General features: G+C 34.4%; 2 protein-coding genes and 1 long non-coding RNA gene across 6 annotated transcripts in view; 1 reads left to right on the forward strand and 2 right to left on the reverse strand.

Annotated features, from left to right (window-relative positions):
• slc26a3.2 (solute carrier family 26 member 3, tandem duplicate 2) lies at positions 1-17661 on the reverse strand. Of its 2 annotated transcripts, none has more exons than XM_051892169.1 (21): positions 17529-17661; positions 13070-13223; positions 12328-12467; positions 11564-11674; positions 9490-9650; positions 9241-9405; positions 8495-8647; positions 8129-8211; positions 6070-6217; positions 5860-5973; positions 4342-4419; positions 4114-4209; positions 3797-3903; positions 3223-3292; positions 1792-1884; positions 1607-1702; positions 1210-1437; positions 995-1049; positions 697-830; positions 504-578; positions 1-413 (listed from the first exon to the last, which is right to left on the reverse strand). In XM_051892169.1, the coding sequence occupies exons 2-21, from the start codon at positions 13198-13200 to the stop codon at positions 363-365; spliced, it is 2289 nt and encodes a 762-aa protein (XP_051748129.1). In that variant the 5' UTR covers positions 13201-13223; positions 17529-17661; the 3' UTR covers positions 1-362. The 2 variants fall into 2 exon arrangements, with proteins under 2 accessions (XP_051748129.1, XP_051748127.1); XM_051892167.1 differs by lacking the exon at positions 17529-17661 and adding an exon at positions 14287-14419.
• The window catches only part of LOC127511388 (uncharacterized), a 17935-nt gene continuing 1009 nt past the window's right edge, over positions 3831-20756 (forward strand). The window contains exons 1-6 of one of the 2 annotated variants that reach the window (XR_007930020.1): positions 3831-3975; positions 4091-4140; positions 9556-9675; positions 16357-16463; positions 17733-17813; positions 17957-18684. This is a non-coding gene — a long non-coding RNA (uncharacterized LOC127511388). The remainder of the gene's footprint in view (positions 3976-4090; positions 4141-9555; positions 9676-16356; positions 16464-17732; positions 17814-17956; positions 18685-20756) is intronic. The other variant, XR_007930021.1, reaches the window with a different exon arrangement.
• Positions 18349-20756, reverse strand: part of slc26a4 (solute carrier family 26 member 4) — a 13154-nt gene continuing 10746 nt past the window's right edge. For both annotated transcript variants that reach the window (XM_051892166.1, XM_051892165.1), the window contains exons 20-21: positions 18874-18957; positions 18349-18793 (exon numbers count right to left, since the gene is read on the reverse strand). In XM_051892166.1, coding sequence (XP_051748126.1) covers positions 18770-18793; positions 18874-18957 — 108 coding nt within the window. In that variant the 3' untranslated portion in view covers positions 18349-18769. The remainder of the gene's footprint in view (positions 18794-18873; positions 18958-20756) is intronic.

Raw genomic sequence — 20756 nt, forward strand, 5'->3', positions numbered from 1 at the left:
TAATTTTATCTGGCCATGCCTTTATTTGTTTGTCTCAAATCAGGAAGGACAGTGTATATTTTGGAAAACATTCTTTTTTTAAATTATTTTAGAATAAAAATAGTGCACATAAAACCACATACTATTCAAAAAGAAAAAAAGTTACATGTACAAAAGGCACTGATAGTGAACTGATGAGATTGTATTTACAACTTTCACCACAAATCCAATAATTTAGTCACATGACACATTGACAGTCTAGAGCTAATTAATGCATGCAGCACAGTACACAGAATACAAAATTGCTTCATGCTTAATCAAATTAATTCTTATATACATTGATTTTAAAGTTCTATGTAGCAGAGGTTTCAAGTTGATTCACTTCAGAATCTTGTCTCTGGTTTGGTGTCTGTTTCGACTTCCATTTTCATGTCCTGCAGAGAAAAAAAAAACAGTTATTCCTTTAAATTATTTAATATTTCATTTTAACAGGTTCAGTCCCAGGTGTTTGTTGGATTGCTTACCAGCATTTCTTGGCTTGTCAACCCATTAGACATGCTGCTGCCATTAATGTGTTGGTATTGGAAACTTCCTGAGACCTGTTTGCATAAGTTCAAATCAGACACACATTTTAATAATGCATTTTTGATAAATGTAACAAATTAATATTTGAATGAACAAATTAAGCTTGTACGATCTCCAAACGTTTTTGTTCACCTTCTCGCTCACAGTCTTCGGTGGATGGGACTCATAAATGTAGAGCATTGCATCATGGATGGTCAAAAATAAGATAGACGTCTTGATTTCATCATCAAAAAATTTACAGCTCTTCAGCTTCTCTATGATATACGCTGGAAACGGCATGTCAAAGGTTTCAGTTACTACACAGTTTTATTATTACAGATCATTATGCTACATTATAATAGCCATGGCACTGCAGATAAGAGGAAAACATTGTAAAATACGCTACAAATACCCTTTAACCTGCAGGAAAGACGGAAAAAAAAGTACTTACGGTCACAGCCAACTATGTAAATGTCAACATCAATGCGTATAAATTCCTTTAAGGCCTGTAAACAGAAGTGTTTGTAGTCTATTAGATCTGTTTTCAGATTGTCATATTAGAATTTAATGCATTGTACTTGTAGAACTTGAGTCCAGAAATACTGAGAGATTAGCAAAAATGATTAAATGTACAATTTGCTTTCAGAATGAACACAACTGCCGTACCGCTTGGAGACCCTTGAGTGCAGATATATCCAGGAATGAAACTGCAGAGAAGTCCAGGACCAAGCTGTGGATATTCACAGGAGGGACTTGGATGTTGGCAGGAAGTTCTGCATTCCAGTTCACCTGGATTGGAAGATCCGAATAGTCTGTGGGCTTGTCTAGGTCCTCCATGTTGCTTTCATCCTCTGACTCTTCAATAGGCATTGAACATGTGGCCTGTAGTCCGTTCTATAGCCGAAAGACATTAAGGTAACTTTAGATAGATATCTAAATGATAAGATTCGTACATTTAGGTATCATTTAAGATTTAGATATCAAAGCAGTGGATGCAACACAGCTACATTGCATAATAAAATATAAGTAGTCCTTGATATCGTTTTCATGTTTAAGGACGTACAGCTGTTAAGGTCAGCTCCCCTTTCTTGATCAGTTTCTTAATCTTCTTCACCGCCTTGTTCCTTTTCCTCAGGATTCTCAGAGGATTAAAGCCCACCTGCATTGAAGTAAAGAGGTTAGGCTGTGATTGTCAGCTGGTAATGTCGTCTGAGGTCTGGGTTATCACACTGAAACTACTGCACTCACAGCGTCCTTCAGTTTGTCTCTGAAGAAATCAATGTTTGCGAAGAAAATGGGAGATGGGATTTTGAAAATCTTTACTCCCTCTGGCTCATAGATCTGTAGGAGTTTTAGAAAGAAAGAAAGTGAAGATAAGGCAAACTTTTTTTCTTTCATTCATCTGCTTCTTTTCAGATGCTCTCTAAGCTGTTCATATCTTGGCCCATCATGTGCTTTGACCAATAGATAAAAAGGTCATATTTTATATTAGGTGCTGTAATTGCATGCAGGTTATAGTGTAATCATATATTTAAGTACTGAGTAATAATAATTAACTACATGTACTTACTATAGGATTAGGATTAGGGTGTGGTTTGCATGTAATTATGCACAGTTTATAGTAATTAGTATAGTAACTACATGTAACGTGTAACAAGGACACTAAAATAGTGTTACTATTTTTTTTTTAAAGTCCCCCTGTAGTCAATCATTTTATCCCTTAAAACTCATCTTTGATCACCAAAATGACACATTCAAAGTTTTTTCCTGTGAAAAAAATTTCTTCATGCCTTAAAATCGCTTGAATGTAACTCTACATCCTTGCTTCATTTAGTATACGCAATGAATATGCAAATTAGCCCCACCTCCACTCACTTACGCAGCTCAGAGATGAACTCGCTCAACTTACTGAGGTAAACGCTGCACAATGGTATCGCTCTTTACAACATCGGACACATAACGGTAATTAATATGATTAGCCTTTTGCTTGACTATGTTATCAAACAGCTAATAATGTGTTGCTAATGTTACACAAACCATGTTCCCGTTCACCATGTTAGAGTCAGACAGCTGCCTTCTAACGATCAGTATCCTTACAAACGCTTTGAACAACTCAGAACGTCAGTGGAAAAGGGCATATAGTTCATCATAACATTGTAATATACATCATACACCTGCCGTATTGATAAATCTACATGATTTTTATAAATATACCGGGATAACCTGGCTTCTCTCTAGACTCCCCTGCTAGTTCAACTGTTAATGATATGCTAAAGCCCACTGGCACGTTGATGTGATTGGTTACGAGGTAGTTTGTGACGTCACAGAGACCAGCGATTTCAAACCTTTTTTTCACTGCAGTTTTAAGGAGAAAATACTCAGCAATGGTGTTGACATATGAATTTGCACATGGTTTGTCTTAAAGCATATTAAAAACACCACATAGACATATAAACAACATTAAAAACTTGATTTTCTCCACAGGGGGACTTTAAATATAAGTAGAATGTAAAAACATGTATGTACATAATAAGTGCATTTTATCAAATTATTAATTTAAATGTTAGTACATATAATACTAAAAGACACTTAATATAAAGTGGGACCAATAATAGAAACGATACATAATACTTATGTTGCCAAATATGGACAAAGAGGATGCATCTGTGGGGGACTTACATTGACATAGTCCTTGCGATCTCTGTAGATATCTGTCCCCGAGATATTAGCCAGGACACTGCAGCGTGGACTGAAGGTCAGATCAGATAAATAGATTATCAAAAGAATAGCAGATTAGATTATAAATAAGAATGGTCACACTTTAGATTACGGTCCAGTTATGGCTATTAACTAAATATTAACTATGACTTTTGCCTCAATAAACTCCTAATTACTGTTTATTAATAGTTAGTAAGGTAGTGGTTAAGTTTAGGTATTGGGTAGGATTATGGGATGTAGAATATGGTCATGCAGAATAAGGCATTAATATTTGCTTTATAAGTACAAATAAACAGCCAATATCCTGGTAATATGCATGCTAATAAACAACTAGTTAATAGTGAGAATTGAACCCTAAACTAAAGTGTTACCATAAGAATAGATAAATGATAGTGATTTGGAAAAACCTAAACCACATTTCTCTGTCTAAATCTCAATATCTTTAAAGAAGCAATAAGTATTTATATCATATTCAATTCAATTATACCATTTCAATTTTCTTATATTCAGATCCAGTTAATTGATCAACACTTACAACTGAGCCCTGAAGACCACAGTGAGGAGCTCTAGTCCAAGACCAATGGCAAGTCCTATGTCCAGCCCCAGGAATATAGATCCCAAACAGGTCCCCAACCAAACAATCTGGAGGACGACGACAGAGGATGGCATTACACTGAGTACAGAAATCAGAGATATGGCACTTGACAGTTCAAGGTGATTTAAAATACTACAAGTTTGGGAGTGGAATTCTTATTATTAAGAAATTTGAAATCTGTTTGTCAACTTGGATAACATTTTTTCTTTTCTGAAATCTCTTCTTTCCATTTAGACAGAGAGGTCAAAGAGTCTTACACAGTCAGGACGGTCTTTCTTCCACAGGTAAGGAACTGTAACCACCTGCATCAACATCCCCTTCAGGTTCACAATCACCACTGCGCCCAACAGCGACTGCAGTCACACAACACAACTACTTCAAACAATAACCTCAAACCACAAACACCTTTTTTTCTGTTATCAATATGTGCATGTGTCAATATGTGCATGTTTAAAGAATTTAAATGCTTTGAATTGGATTCCTACCTTTGGTAGAGGTTCCAGCAAAAACCCAATCCCCAAGATTACCACCAACACGATAATGGCAGAGAGTAAACCAGCTATCTGAAAAGTAAAAAAAAATAAAAAAATAAAACAAAATAAATAAAGGTGAGAGTTATAAAGACATTTATAATGTTACAAAAGATTTCTATTTCAAATAAATGCTGAATCCTGAAAAAAGCTTCTTGAGCACCAAATCATCATATTAGAATGATTTCTGAAAATATATTAAAACGGAAAATGGTTATTTTAAATAGTAGTAAAATTTTACAGTTTTACTGTTTTTACTGTATTTTTGATCAAATAAATGCAGGCTTGGTGATCAAAAAACATTAACAAATCTTACCGACCCTAAAATTTGGAATGCTAGTGTATAAAAAAAGCAAAAACAAGTGTTTTAAATGAAGTTTTAAGTTCCTTCAAGTAGGAAGAGGTATTTATATTTAAAGGGTTAGAAAATTCTGTCATTTATTACTCACACTCATGTCGTTCTACACCCGTAAGACCTTCGTTCATCTTCGGAACACAAATTAAGATATTTTTGATAAAATCCGATGGCTCAGTGAGGCCTCCATTGCCAGCAGGATAATTAACACTTTCAAGGTCCAGAAAGCTACTAAAGGCGTGTTTAAAACAGTTCATGTGACTACAGTGGTTCAACCTTAATGTTATGAAGCGACGAGAATACTTTTTGTGTGCCACAACAACAAAATAATGACTTTTCAACAATATCTAGTGATGGGCGATTTCAAAACACTGCTTCATGAAGCTTCGAATCTTTATGAATCTTTTGTTTCTAATCAGTGATTCGGATCGCATATCAAACTGCCAAAGTCGTGTGAACCATTGAAATTTCGAAACACTTATGATGTAACAAAGCCTCATTTACTGAAATCACGTGACTTTGGCACTCCGAACCACTGATTCGAAACAAAAGATTCGTAAAGCTTCGAAGCTTCATGAAGAAGTGTTTTGAATTCGGCCATCACTAGATATTGTTGAAAAGTCGTTATTTTGTTTTTTTTGGCGCACAAAAAGTATTCTCGTCACTTCATAACATTAAGGTTAAACCACTGTAGTCACTTGAACTGTTTTATATATGTCTTTAGTACCTTTCTGGGCACTGAATGTGTTAATTATCTTACTGTCAATGGAGGCCTCACTAAGCCATCGGATTTCATCAAAAAAAATTCTTAATTTGTGTTCCCGAAGATGAACGAAGGTCTTACGGGTGTGGAACGACATGAGGGTGAGTAATTAATGACAGAATTTTAATTTTTGCGTGAACTAACCCTTTAAGACCCTGTTTTGTTTATTCTATTATTTACCACATGTCTTAACTCTCTCTGAGCACTAGAGGCCAGTATCTCCCTGTGGCTGGAAAACAAATTCCCCAATTGAGATGCCACAGATGCAAAATTACCTTTTTGTGTTCCAGCCAGTGAGAAAAGCTTGCAAACAGTTTTACAGAGGTTGAGCGTCTTGATTCTTGGAGCTGTTTACCTGTGTTTTTCCTCCAGTGCTTTCTTGAACCGCACTTCTGGAGAGAGCTGTACTGGCTGCCAGAGACTTGAACGATCCTCCAAAGATGTTGCTTGCCCCAAACGCAATGAGTTCCTGTGTGATTATATGTGTCATTACAGATCTTCTTCTACTGATTGTCTTCTCACATTTTAGTTACATTTTATATGTGGGATGTTAGCCAGGGCTTACTTGATTTCCATCTATAACGTAGTCATGCTTTACAGAATAGACTTTAGCAACTGCAAAAGCCACGGCAAATCCCACAATAGCTATTGGGAAAGCCTCCATTGCTATCATCTGGAAAACCTGAAGGTCCGGAGCCATTGGGGACTCAAACCTGGACAGATGAAAATGTGTTTATTTTTCATGCCACCATCAGTGCTCTGTTAGCTTTGTGTTCTAAAGCATATGGACAAATTTGTTTTTGTTGCTGTGTAACAGTTATGCGTAAAGAACCTTATAAAAGTTCTAAAAATTCAATTTTTTAAAATGCAACATTTGGAAATTTAACCCATGTATGGAAGCTTAATTTGACAATCTTTTTGGCAGCTATATGCATTTAAAATACAGGTGCTGGTCATATAATTAGAATATCATCAAAAAGTTGATTTATTTCACTAATTCCATTCAAAAAGTGAAACTTGTATATTATATTCATTCATTACACACAGACTGGTATATTTCAAATGTTTATTTCTTTTCATTTTGATGATTATAACTGACAACTAAGGAAAATCCCAAATTCAGTATCTCAGAAAATTAGAATATTGTGAAAAGGTTCAATATTGAAGAGGCTGGCTGTTCACAGAGCTCTGTGTCCAAGCACATTAATAGAGAGGCGAAGGGAAGGAAAAGATGTGGTAGAAAAAAGTGTACAAGCAATAGGGATAACCGCACCCTGGAGAGGATTGTGAAACAAAACCCATTCAAAAATGTGGGGGAGATTCACAAAGAGTGGACTGCAGCTGGAGTCAGTGCTTCAAGAACCACTACGCACAGACGTATGCAAGACATGGGTTTCAGCTGTCGCATTCCTTGTGTCAAGCCACTCTTGAACAACAGACAGGGTCAGAAGCGTCTCGCCTGGGCTAAAGACAAAACGGACAGGACTGCTGCTGAGTGGTCCAAAGTTATGTTTTCTGATGAAAGTAAATTTTGCATTTCCTTTGGAAATCAGGGTCCCAGAGTCTGGAGGAAGAGAGGAGAGGCACACAATCCACGTTGCTTGAGGTCCAGTGTAAAGTTTCCACAGTCAGTGATGGTTTGGGGTGCCATGTCATCTGCTTGTGTTGGTCCACTGTGTTTTCTGAGGTCCAAGGTCAACGCAGCTGTATACCAGGAAGTTTTAGAGCACTTCATGCTTCCTGCTGCTGACTAACTTTATGGAGATGCAGATTTCATTTTCCAACAGGACTTGGAACCTGCACACAGTGCCAAAGCTACCAGTACCTGGTTTAAGGACCATGGTATCCCTGTTCTTAATTGGCCAGCAAACTCGCCTGACCTTAACCCCATAGAAAATCTATGGGGTATTGTGAAGAGGAAGATGCGATATGCCAGACCCAACAATGCAGAAGAGCTGAAGGCCACTATCAGAGCAACCTGGACTCTTATAACACCTGAGCAGTGCCACAGACTGATCGACTCCATGCCACGCCGCATTGCTGCAGTAATTCAGGCAAAAGGAGCCCCAAATAAGTATTGAGTGCTGTACATGCTCATACTTTTCATGTTCATACTTTTCAGTTGGCCAAGATTTCTAAAAATCCTTTTTTTTCTAATTTTCTGAGATACTGAAATTGGGATTTTCCTTAGTTGTCAGTTATAATCATCAAAATTAAAAGAAATAAACATTTAAAATATCTCTGTCTGTGTGTAATGAATGAATATAATATACAAGTTTCACTTTTTGAATGGAATTAGTGAAATAAATCAACTTTTTGATGATATTCTAATTATATGACCAGCACCTGTATATAGCCTTTCTCTTCCTGGAAAATGAACCAAAAATATTGATGACTCATCCTGTACTACAATTTTTGTCCAATCAAATGCTCTTTAGAATGAGAATGCCTGTCCCCTAATATTTTTTTATTATTATTAATTTTTTAAGGGGCCCATCAGCATGTCCCACCCAAATTTCTATACGAAATTTGTCGACACAGAAAGGAAAACATATTTCATGGGGTCTTTAAATCATGGCTTTAGTAGTACTGTTTTAAAATATTATGTAGATTGCGATGCTTACGTATTTGGAATTTTCCCCACCACGTCCACTCCGTGTTTATCGCTGAAGCTGAACGCGTAGGAGATGCCACATGCTATGATGGTCTGTTGGGAAAAGTACTTTTAATGAAATATTAAATGACATTTAATATTTGTTTTGAACACAAAAGATAAGATTTATGGGATTTATGAGCTTAAGTAAGTGAATTATATGCACTTGAGCAAATATTAACTTATACAGTGTTTGGCATTATAGTGTGGTAGATATAAAAATATACTGGTTATTAAACTTTATCATGACATAAAAAGGAATAACACTACTAATGCCACTGTCAGGTTACAGAATTGGTAAAGGTGAATGGTACAAAAATGGGTTCACTCAACTCACCATAATTACTTCTATGGGAATGGGCACTGGTAACTTTGACTTAAATCTGTCGTTGATCTCCTTCACGCCCAACACCACCACCATCACCACAATTGAAGTGACCAGATCATGGATATTTGTGGAGGTGATCTGGGTAAATACACTCTCAAGAATCTGCAGATAAAACAAAGGACACAGATTGTTTTACAGGAGTCATTTTTTGCACTGTAGTCTACTCATTTAGTTGTTGTTCTTCATATGTTCTTCCTCAGTATTCTTGTCTTGTTTACCAATACAGATAGCTAAACATTCCTAAATCAAGATAGTGAGTTTTTGCTTAAAACAAGAACAGATATTTGCCAATAGGGTCAGAAAAATCAACTTAAATCAAAGGGAAAACAAGTTTATTTTTCTTATTCCACTGGCAGATATTGTTCTTGTTTTAAGCATAAACTCAGAAATTTTTCAGAAAATAAGACTTAATATCTATGTAATTTTGCTTCTCAGGTAAATGTATCTTAATTTAAAAATGTTTAAATATTTGTATTGGAAAACAAGACAAAAATATTGAGGTATATATGTAATATTGTGTGTGCGAGAGATATTCTTTTAATATAAACTGTGAGTTTTAATTCAATATTGTTTTTAACTAGTATTATTTTTATATTATTTGTTTGTTTTCGAAGTGTAGAGATAAAGCTTTTGTTATGTAAGTTAAGCAAAATGATTGTGACTGTGAGGAGCAAGAAAAGTGTCTTGTGACCTACATATATAATAGCAAATGGGCCGCTGAAACCCGGCACATTCAGTCCTAGTATAAACTTGAGCTGAGAAATCAGGATGTGAACAGCAGCTGCGGTGGTGAATCCTGATATCAGAGTATCCGACAGGTATATGACAATGAAGCCCACCTGCAGCAGCCCCATACCAAGCTGGAAATAAAGAGAATGAAGTTAAGCCTTGATTGAAAACAGTCATTGCATTTAAGTTTAATAATCAGAGGATGGTTGATGTACCTGGAATAAACCGACTAAGAAAGTGAGGGAGGCAGACACTAAGATCCTCTGTTCGTCTCTCGTCAGGCCCTCAAACGCAGTGATGTTGGCAGGCGGACCCTCATCAGGCACCAATCTGGTCACTACTGCCCCCACCATGAGACTCACTACAGGGAACGATCCTGGTGAGAAGAACAAAGCATAATGGTGAGTATATTTACTGTATATTAAATGTCATCATAGACAGTCAGAAATGATTGATTCTTTTGTCTGATTAAAGTCCATCTATATATTTTAAATGTTTCTGTAAAATCAAATATTTTATTGTATGTTATTACACATTATTATTGTATTTCTTTCTTTGTGGGTTTGTTATTTGAAGCTGTGAAGCAAACTTTATGATACAACTGTTGTCTTTTTTTTATTGTTGTTTTTGGGTGATTTGAATATTGAAGCATAATTTTGACAAATAATTTTGGATATTTCAGTCTTTCTCCATTTAAGCAGTGTTGGGGAAAGTTACTTTTAAAAGTACTGCATTACAATATTGTGTTACTCCCTAAAAAGTAACTAATTGTGTTAGTTACTTTTTATGGAAAGTAATGCATTACATTACTTTTGCATTTCTTTATCTCAATTGGCTATTTTTGGCAAATGTAAAGGCCCTTTAAAGGGTTAGTTCACCCAAATTGAGATATTTTTGATAAAATCCGATGGCTCAGTGAGGCCAGCAAGACAATTAACACTTACATTGCCCAGAAAGCTACTAAAGACATATTTAAAACAGTTCATGTGAGTACAGTGGTTCAACCTTAATGTTATGAAGCGACAAGAATATTTTAATCAACAATATCTAGTGATGGGCGATCTCGAAACACTGCTTCATGAAGCTTCACGAATCTTTTGTTTCAAATCAGAGGTTCGGAGCAGAACTGCCAAAGTCACGTGAACTATTGAAATTCCGAAACACTTATGATGTAACAAAGCCTCGTTTACTGAAATCACGTGACTTTCACGCTCCAAACCTCTGATTCAAAACATAAGATCCGTAAAGCTTCGAAGCTTCATGAATCAGTGTTTTGAATTCGGCCATCACTAGATATTGCTGAATAAAGTCGTTATTTTGTTTTTTTGACGCACAAAAAGTATTCTCGTCTCTTCATAACATTAAGGTTGAACCACTGTAGTCACATGAACTGTTTTAAATATGTTTTTAGTAGCTTTCTAGGCAATGTAAGTGTTAATTGTCTTGCTGGCAATAGCGGCCTCAAATGCAAATTCATGCCTGTACAGTAGAGGGCGCAGCTCAAACAAACCTTTCACTTGTTCTGCTATTCTGGTGTACAGAAGAATAGGACACAGGATTAAAAAAAACAAAACATAATACTCTTATTTCAGGGATTAAAAACAAAAAATGAAATGCAAATGTGATGTTTATCTAAACTCATTTTTGCTTATTAGTATGGTTGACTTGAATTGAAGGTTAGTTAAAATACATCGTATAATTTAACATGTTTAATTTTTGCGGGTTTGAATAATATTCAGAGTTAGCATTCCACTGTTTTTATTCATTTTGAGAAATACTGGATCTGTTTTTGTGCAAGTGAGATGAGTAAATGCTCACATTTAGTCTAGAACTACAATAACCGTCATGTGCAGCGCACAAAACGCCTCTGCACTTACTCCGATTTCTCTCAACATGGAAACAGGAGAGGTGTTAGTCAATAAACAGGAAAACAAAGTAACTTGCGTTACTTATTTGAAGAAGTGTACTCAGATATTTTCTTGTAAATTGTGTTACTTTTCTAGTTACTTGAAAAAAGTAATCTGATTACATAACTTGCATTACCCCAACACTGCATTTAAGTACAAAAGAAGCTGCGCCAGAATAGCTAGCCAGGGTTGTTACCAAAATGGCCTCAGAGTGAACTGAGGTCAATTGTGCCAAATCTAAATTAGAGGCTACAAAATTGCACAATAAAAATGAATGGTTATAGCATTATATTGAAAAAAAGGGTTTTGCAACAACTAGGCAGTGGTCAATGACACGAAGTTGTTGGTGTCATTCACATAACCTGTTCACAATAGTACTCACCCACTGAAATGTGTCGCGAGGTGCCCAGAAAGAAATAGACGATGACTGGGAAAAAAGCAGCATACAATCCATACCAGGTAGAGATGGATGCCAGCAAACTGAAGGCTAGTCCTGAGGGGAAAATATTAATAAGTATTTACCAAACCCTGGTAGCATAGTTATATAATCTTCATCTGATATGTGGATGCCCTCATTAAACTATTATCCACCTATTCAACACCTTCTCACAAGGCCATCACTAATGAGAATGTTGTTATCTTTTATTTATTTTTTATTTATTAAATGTGTGGATGACATAAGCAAAAATAGTTTTTAGATTTTTGATAGATGGTTAGAAAGGAAATTTCAGGCTCTTGATAATATACAGTACAGTAATTGAGCTTAATTAAATGTACTAGCTCTTTATGTACCTTTTAATCTTAAACACGCTTTCTTTGCTCAATATGTACTGAATTTCTGGACTATCTTCTAATGACATTTATCATTTCACCCACGGATCCCATATAAATGCACTTTTCACTTATTTTGACACATTTCCTATCACCTCATATCAGAGTTATCTCATAAAAAAACTGCGTAGACACTCACATCAGTCGCAAACAATCACCAAATCAGTCACAGGCCTCAGTTCATAAAGATAAACTAAACACTACAAACAAATATGGCCTGATATCATCTTTCATCTAATATCATGCATCTTCAAGAGCTTATGTTGTGAATGTTCCTGTTGAGTAACTCTCGGTAAGATCTTCATAAGATGTTACCTTGTAGGACGGCAACTAGTCCAGTGCTGATGCCAGACACAATGTCATTTAACAGCCATTCTTTGAACGAGTAGATCCTTATCCATCCAATGATAGGCAGCAGAGAAAGAGCAGCATTCTTTGCACGTTCTGAAGAACAACTAGCAAACACCAAGGATGTTATTTGTGTTTTTCTGCATGCAGGATCATGGTATTTGATACATGACACATACCAGTTATTAAAAATAATTTTTCTTTATATTTTTTATTTGTCTCATAGCATATAAAGTGCTAGTACTCACTAAAAAGACTGGCAACTATATCTGCTTTTGCTATATTATATTTTGAACATATCCTACATCCGGAAATGCAGTAGTACACAGTAAAAAAGAATTGTTGGTTTAACTTTAAAAAAAAAAAAAAAAAAAAAAAAAAAAAAAAGTTTCCTGGTTGCCTTAAAATTTTGAGTTCATTGAAATTAAAAATTTGAGTTAATACAGTGATTGGTTTAATCAACAGAAACTCTAAATATCTGAACCACATGAATTATTTAAGTTGATTTGACAAAAGAAAAAATGTTGTGCTAACAAATCATGAAAATGTGTACAGTGTAGTAATAATAATAACATTAATTTTAATTATAATAAGAATAATAACTAATTTTTAATAAAATATTAAAATAAAATAAAAGAATAATTTCTTGCCTCTAGTTTTTATACATTTTTCTGCACTGCTTAATAAAAGTTAAAAGTAGCGTACTTACGTAAAGTACTGTTTAAAATGGTCCAGGAATCTCTTGTGTTTCCGATAGACTTTTGCATGTTCGTCTTCAAAGTTGTCTTCTGAGTATAGTGGTCTGTTCACCGCATACTTCTGCGTTGAGGGTCGGAGCATTGTGCGCCCGTAGAGCTACTGATCTGTGTGTGTTGACCAAATAAAATTAATTTAAGAATATCTGCTCTAGCTCTGGCAACTGTCAAGCTGAAGCTGTCGCATTTGTATTTATATTGGAAATCAGGGCAATTAGGTGTAAGATCAAGGTTCTCAAACGTACTATGAGTAAACATCCTTCAACTACACAGTGTGAGTTCATGTGTTTGTTGATGATTGTATGATAGTATGTGCGTTTCCACCTTCACTTTTAGCCTGATATCTCTAAGATGGATGTTTCTGTGGGAAAATGTGGGATTTTCCACAATTTTAGATGCTTGGCTATTTGCATATGAACATATTCAGGCCTTTTGTCAGCAGTTCTGTTCCAGTAGGGATAGGTCAGCAGCTCCAAATAACATTAAATCTTATTAATTTTAATGTTTAATCCCAGCGTCCTTCAGAGGATTAACAGGACCAATCAATAACTAGCATTTACCTTTATCTTTATTATATATAGTTTTTACCTTAGATTTATGATTTTTGCCCATGGAATGGCCAGACTTTAATTTGTATTAATTCACACTACTGTTTAAACGTTTGGGGTCAACAAGATATTTATTTTTTTTTTTTAAAGAAATTAATATTTGTTTTCAGTAAGGACGCATCAAATTGATCAAATGTGACATCAAAGACTTTTACTTTGTAAATAATAAACATATCATAGTTTGTAAAATAAATGCTGTTCTTATTAAGTTTCTTTTCATCAAAGAATCTTGAAAAAACACAACCGTTTTCAACATTGATAATAATCAGAAAAGAAATCAGCATATTAGAATGATATCTGAAGAATCATGTGACACTGAAGACTGGAGTAATTATGCTAAAAATTAAGCTTTATTTATTAGGAATAAATTACGTTTTAAAATGCATTAAAATAGAAAACAATTATTTTAAATTGTAATAATATTTTGCAATATTACTTTTTTTTACTGTATTTTTGATCAAACAAATACAGCCTTGGTGAGCATAAAAGACTTCTTTCAAATACATATTTACCAACCCCAAACTTTTGAACAATAATGTATTTTTGCAATGTGATAATCCTACCTGAGGTAATAAATAATCCCAGTTTGCTGTTCCTGTGTTGCTTCAAAAGTTGCGGTGGTCTGTCTGAGATCTTTAAGACAGTGTTCATTTATAAATTGCTATACTTATCATGTCTGTAATTATTAACAGTCATCAAGATACCTTTTTCACATTGCCAGCCACATCTTCCGCTTATCCCTGACCATTGTTCTTGCTGATAAAAACTTGGCAAAAGCCATCCGCTTATCAATTTTTCCCTTTCATCCCTTCATAACTCATACGGCAAGATCTTTTGATACTGCAGATATAATGTGCGAACCATATTAGTTTGTTCTTTATCTATTGTGTCAAAAAAAAAAAGTGTGTGTATCATGTATTGATGATATTACTTTTCTAATATTGATGTTAGTTCCGGTCTAGGATGCCGATTGGTCATAACAGCATTTCAGTAATGCCGAACTAATTGATAGTGTATATTATCAGCTATGACGCCAAATAACTGTTCACCTAGTTATGTGCTGCATCCACAGAATGACATTCTGTTATTGTTTACATGTCATATCCTGATGCCTAATGAATTCAATGCATAATGAAAGTACAATTTGTACAGTCTGATGGTTCCCTCCTTGAACGGCAAACTTCCTGTTACCTAACATGAACTTAGGTTATGCTAAATCATTCAGGAAAATTCTTTTTTTTTTTTTTTAATGACACATAATTCATTGTAATTCTGAGAGTCACTTATTTTGGGGTTTCATTCTCATGTGATTCTCTGGAAAGCATTGTCATCCTTTTATAAATTCTTTTTATTCTATTAAAATCCTTCCATATTTTTAACTGCGTATGATGTCCTATCACTATGCTATTTTTATTGCTTCAGTGGACAGCATTCATAATTTTGGATGCGGGTGTGTTTGTGTGTGAGCGTACACTTTAAAAAAAATGCTGGGTTAAAATCAACCCAAGTTGGATTAAATATGGACAAACCCAGCTATTGGGTTGCTTTGACCCAGCAGTTGGGTTAAATGTTTGCCCAGCCTGCTGGGCAGCTTTATTTAACCCAACTATTGATTAAAAATGACTCTATGGCTGGCTTAAAATGAACCCAAATTGGTTGGAAATTAAAAATCAGACATAATTGCTAGAGGCAACAGTAATAATCAAAGGGTGAACATTTATTAATAAGCAATTTAATTAATGTTTATTATCTAATTATTATTTATTAAACAAATTAATAAATGTTCATTTCCAACCTAATTTGTGTTCATTTTAGGCAAGCAATACAGTCATTTTTAAACAATAGTTGAGTTAAATAAAACTACCCAGCAGGTTGGGTCAAACATTTAACCCAATCGCTGGGTTTGTCCATACTTAACCCAACTTGGGTTATAAAAACCTGTTAGTTACCTATATCAAATTTAAAAGACAATTCATTTAATTTAATTTGAATTTATTCAAATTCAAAATATTGTAAAAAAATAAAAATAATAAAAAAAAATAGTATAAATTACCTTATAATTTACACCTAACATTTAGTTTTATAAAGAAATATGTAGGCTTTTACGGTATTGTTAAAATTATATTGTTTTATACAGAGCCCCTAAAGGGACATGGTGATGGAAAAAATATGCGATGATGCGATGTTCTCGTGGGAACACAAAAATTTTGCAAGAGTATACCAAAGCATCCATCACAATGTCCCTTTAGTTGCTCCGTAGTTTTGTAAGTAAAACTTAATAGAAGTTCCTGTGAGAAAAAAATACATTTGTATAGACTTTATATTAAAAGAACCATCTATATAATTATCAGTACTTCACGTTAACAAACCAGTTTAAAATGCTCAAATAGGTTGATTTAAATGTAACTGAATGACATAATACAGTTAGGATTTGTAAAATGTCAAGTTATACCTTTTTTCAACCCTGTTTCTTATGTATTAGTTACGTTTGCATTATTTTCTGTCGTCTCCAGAAGTAAATATTTGGTCATCATGTCCTAATCAAATTTGTGAATGAGTAGATCCAGCCCTTCTCTTACATCTGAACCTGCAGCTTTTATCATCAAATTAGTTTATGCCTCTGTTTTCTACAGGTCCAGTAGCTTGCATCAGAACTGGCAGCTCTTTGATATAAGAGGTTTGAGATGTGTCTGCTACACCGAAGACTACATTGTAAATGCTATTCCAGATAACTGCATATGTGAGACAACCACTTTTTATCAGTAAAATGATATGAGGGAAAAGATGCACTTGATATCTTTAGTTATATTCTAGCTTGGTGATATACATTGATATGCTTGTCGACCACACACTCTGCAAGCAGTTAAACAGGAAAAAGAACTAATATAAATGCTATTTTATTTTATACGCTAATGTACACTACTATTCAAAATTTGGGGTCGGTAAGATTTTTTTTTTTTTATGTTTTTGAAAGAAGTCTTATATAGCTGCATTTATTTGATTAAAAATACAGTAAAAACAGTAATATTGTGAAATATTATTGCAGTTTAAAATAACTATTTTCTATTTTAATGTATTTTAAAATTTAATTTATTCCTATTAAATAAAGCAGCATTTATTATACATAATTTTCATTTTTAATCAATTTAATGCATCCTTGCCTTCTTTAAAAAAATCATACATTAATGATAGTGTATAATACAAATAAAAATAGATAAATAAATATAATCATGCATGAGACACAGTAACATTTACATCTTTTACAGTTTTTATAATATTTAATTGTATACTTAATATAAATTATATATATTTTTAAACTTTTTATCCCATTTTAAATGTCATTTTTTTGTCCTTGTAACGTTATCATTTCATTATCTATGCGTCATCACTGAGGGGAAAAATTATATATCATTATATATCAGTACGCTAGACTGATTTTTACAGCATAGACTTTACACCTGGAGCCATAATAATTGTCAAGGAGATCACTGTGCGATCTTTGCAGATAAGGTGTCAATCCGCATACACCGCAGTAATTAATCAATCTATTTTTCACTGACGTCAACCCACGACACATTACAACATATGAAAGGTCTCGCATTAACAGTTAAACAGTTTATTAGGAAAGGTGTGTTAGTGACATAGAAGCAAACTTTTGATTCTGTGATTGCTATCCTGGTTCATGCCTAAATTACGTTACCTTCCGTTAACCTCTCTTACTGTTAATCTCTTACTGTGCTTTCTAATGTTAAGTTGAATACTAATATTACAGATCATAGAGAAGGAGACACTCAATACAACATACCTTAGAAAGCCGGTATCAGTCAGTCAGTGAGCGGTCTGGGATGTGTGTGTTTCAGGCACACATGTCCTTGTGTGTTTAATGTGCTCAGTTACTGTTACTAAATGTTTAAAGTACACAAAAGACCTCCAGATAGAGCAACACAGGAATGTCAACAGAAATTAAACAAGTGCTTTTTTGTTGAGCTTGTAATTTGTTTCATTTTAGGCAAACGGCAAGGTCTCACTATCCCCCTTCTGTGTATGTGTGTGGAAAATTCCGAACATTTTATTGAGATGGTCTAGACAGGTCAGTTTTTTTCATGTTTAACACAGTTTAGCAAAATTGGACATGTGCCATTTAGCCCATGTCTGTTTGCTTTGAGGTCACAGCAAACAGACATGTTGATAAAATTCACTTTTGTCATTTAAAGTTTAATCTTTTTCTTCCAGGAAAATGGACCAAAAATAATGATGACTCATCCTGCACTACAAATTTTTGTCCAATCAGATGCTTTCTAGAATGAAACTGCCGCACCCCTAATAACACTTACCTCTGACTAGCAACAGCAAGTAGCAAATCATGATTCACACAGTTATGTATATTAAAGGCTGTTGGTTCTTTAAAAAAGTGATGAGCCTATCGATATGCTCCACCCCAACTTCCTGTTTTAATAGGAAATACATCTACACAGGAAAGATTATGTTTGACTCTCTCGGTTTAACATTACTCATAATTTGTTACAAAGAAAAAAGTAGATAACAGACATTTTTTAAGGTTCTGACTACAGTGACATCCCATATCTAAATCAGAGTTAGCAGACTGATGAAACACACATAAAATGTTATTTCTCAGGTGATTTATTTACAAATATCAAATGTTCTTCTGCTTTAAGACTTTCAGTGACCAGTTCTTAGAAAGAAGTATATGTTCGTCTATCAAAAATAGCCTCCTTCTGCTGTCCATACTGATGAACAGGTGTCCACGGGATGAACATCCTGTATTGTGCTGATTGGCATTTGTTTGCCTCAAAAATAAGGCTGTAAAAATGAAAGCACTAAATGCTTTTTAACTTTTGCATTTGGTGTTATTTTTCTAGTTCAGATGTGGAAGGACATGATGAACAAGACTGCAAGCTTTCTTCCTTGTTAGCGCTACTTTCAATCCTCCCAGGACAAAGGTAAACGTCTCCTGAATCATTATCAGCAAATGAATTGGAAGACGATGACTGTCTTTCCCAGTGACTCTGAACACAGGGAGTTTTCTCAGTTTGAAAGTCCATGAATAGCCTAGACATGCAAGAGAAACACTTGTTTGGTGGGTTGCTGATTTGAGTTATCTGTTAATATAAAAGATGCAGGATGCTCACCAAGTGTTGGTTGTCATAGGTCTCAATCAGGTCCTCATCTTCGGTAAAAGGAAGTGGCTCTTTGTCATCTTGCAACTGTGAAATCTTAACACAGAGAAAATATGTAGAGTCTTCAGAATGGCATATTAACATATTACTTTTACAACATGTACAATCTGCACATTATTGGGAATTTCTACATGCACAGAATATTCAGATGAACTGCTACATGTGTCAAAATGTACACTACTGTTCAAAAGTTTGGGCTCAGTAAGATTTATCTTTTAAAAGAAGTTTCTTATTCTCACCAAGGCTGCGTTTATTTGATAAAAAAATACAGTAAAAATGGTAACATTTTGAAATAATATTAGGATTTAAAATAACTGTGTTCTATTTAAAAATAGAATATAAAAAAATTCAATTTTAAAATGTAATTTATTCCTGTGATGGAAAAGCTGAATTTTAAGCAGCCATTTCTCCAGTCTTCAGTGTCACATGATCCTTTAGAAATGCTGGTTTGGGTCTCAACATTTTTTATTATCAATGTTGAAAACAATGTTGCTGCTTGATGTTTTTGTGCAAACCATGATACATGTTTTGATGAATAGAAAGTTCAAAATAACAGGATTTATCTAAAATAGGAATAATTTCTAACATTATAATGTCTTTGCTACCACTTTTGATAAATTATATGCATCCTTGAATAAAAGTATTAGTTTAAAAAAATCTTACTGACATCAAACCTTTGAATGGTAGTGTGTGTGTGTGTGTGTGTGTGTATATGTGTGTATATAATATATATATATATATATATATATATATATATATATATATATATATAAAATGGTTAGTTCCTGTCCTTGATTCTGATTGGTCAATAGATGTGTGTTATGCACGATAAAACACGGCTATGACCGCTTCACCCAACGGTTCTGTTTATCACTACACAACACCCTTAGCAACCACTCTTAGCAACGTAAACTGTATGTTCTCAATTGATATTGTTCATTGAAACGTACTTTATTATGTAGAAGAGTATTGTGAGAGAGAGATCAAGTGGGCGAGTGTATTACCTGCAATTCAGATTTAGCATTTTCCTTCAGGTCAGTCCTACGTTCATAATAAAAAATCTGTTTAAATGTCCCATGTATTATCTTGTCCTTTTAACATTTAAGGGGTTTCCCCGTGACTGACAGCGCTAGTCAAAGCATTTGTCAGTTGCGTCTTGTTCCGTGTTCACAACAATTCAGTCTTTTCAATGTAAAGATCTTCACTACTGACTGACACACTCATAAAGACATCTAAAGTCTTTGCCGCCATCTAATGCCGTAATAATGTAACTTCTGTTGCTGTACACGGTCAGGGACTATTTTTTCCGGCGGAAGGAAGGCTTTTAGTGAAAGTTTACTTCATGAAAGTTGCATTGATACATATTTTTGACTTTAATGTTTGTATTGTGTGGTAACCGTTTTATAAAAGTAATAAGGTACTCGAGGCTATTGCTGTATCGTGAATAAGTCACGGCTGAAGGGGTTGCAGGCACTCCGTTTGGTGTCGTGTCTAACAACGGCCTTCAGCCGTGAATTATTCACGATACAGCACTAGCCTCGAGTACCTTATTGCTTTTTATAAAACTCTTTTACCTTATTGCTTACATATATATATATATATTACTAGTTAAAGAATATCAGTGTGAATTCACATAAATTGGGCTACTCAATTTACACAAATTCACCCTATATACTGTACAGAATGCAATACAATAGTATTCCATTGTGAACAAAACCATTGTGTTGCATCATGTTACAACCAGCCAATTTAACTAGCCATTGTATTTCTATATGGGTTATTTTCAGCAATCTCAGCATGTGCCTAAACATTGTTTTTGTTATATCTTGTCTATT

Source organism: Ctenopharyngodon idella, chromosome 4 (assembly GCF_019924925.1).
Source record: "Ctenopharyngodon idella isolate HZGC_01 chromosome 4, HZGC01, whole genome shotgun sequence".
Classification (NCBI taxonomy): domain Eukaryota; kingdom Metazoa; phylum Chordata; class Actinopteri; order Cypriniformes; family Xenocyprididae; genus Ctenopharyngodon; species Ctenopharyngodon idella.

What these genes read in the sequence shown, in the direction of transcription:
- slc26a3.2 (XM_051892169.1), bottom strand. Translation starts at nt 13,200, where the DNA reads ATGCTCCGACCCTCAACGCAGAAGTATGCGGTGAACAGACCACTATAC. An exon ending in CTCGCGACACATTTCAGTGG is followed by an intron (nt 9,651 to 11,563) that starts GTGAGTACTATT and finishes TCTTCTCACCAG; the next exon opens with GATCGTTCCCTGTAGTGAGT. An exon ending in TTCCCATAGAAGTAATTATG is followed by an intron (nt 8,212 to 8,494) that starts GTGAGTTGAGTG and finishes TTTTCCCAACAG; the next exon opens with ACCATCATAGCATGTGGCAT.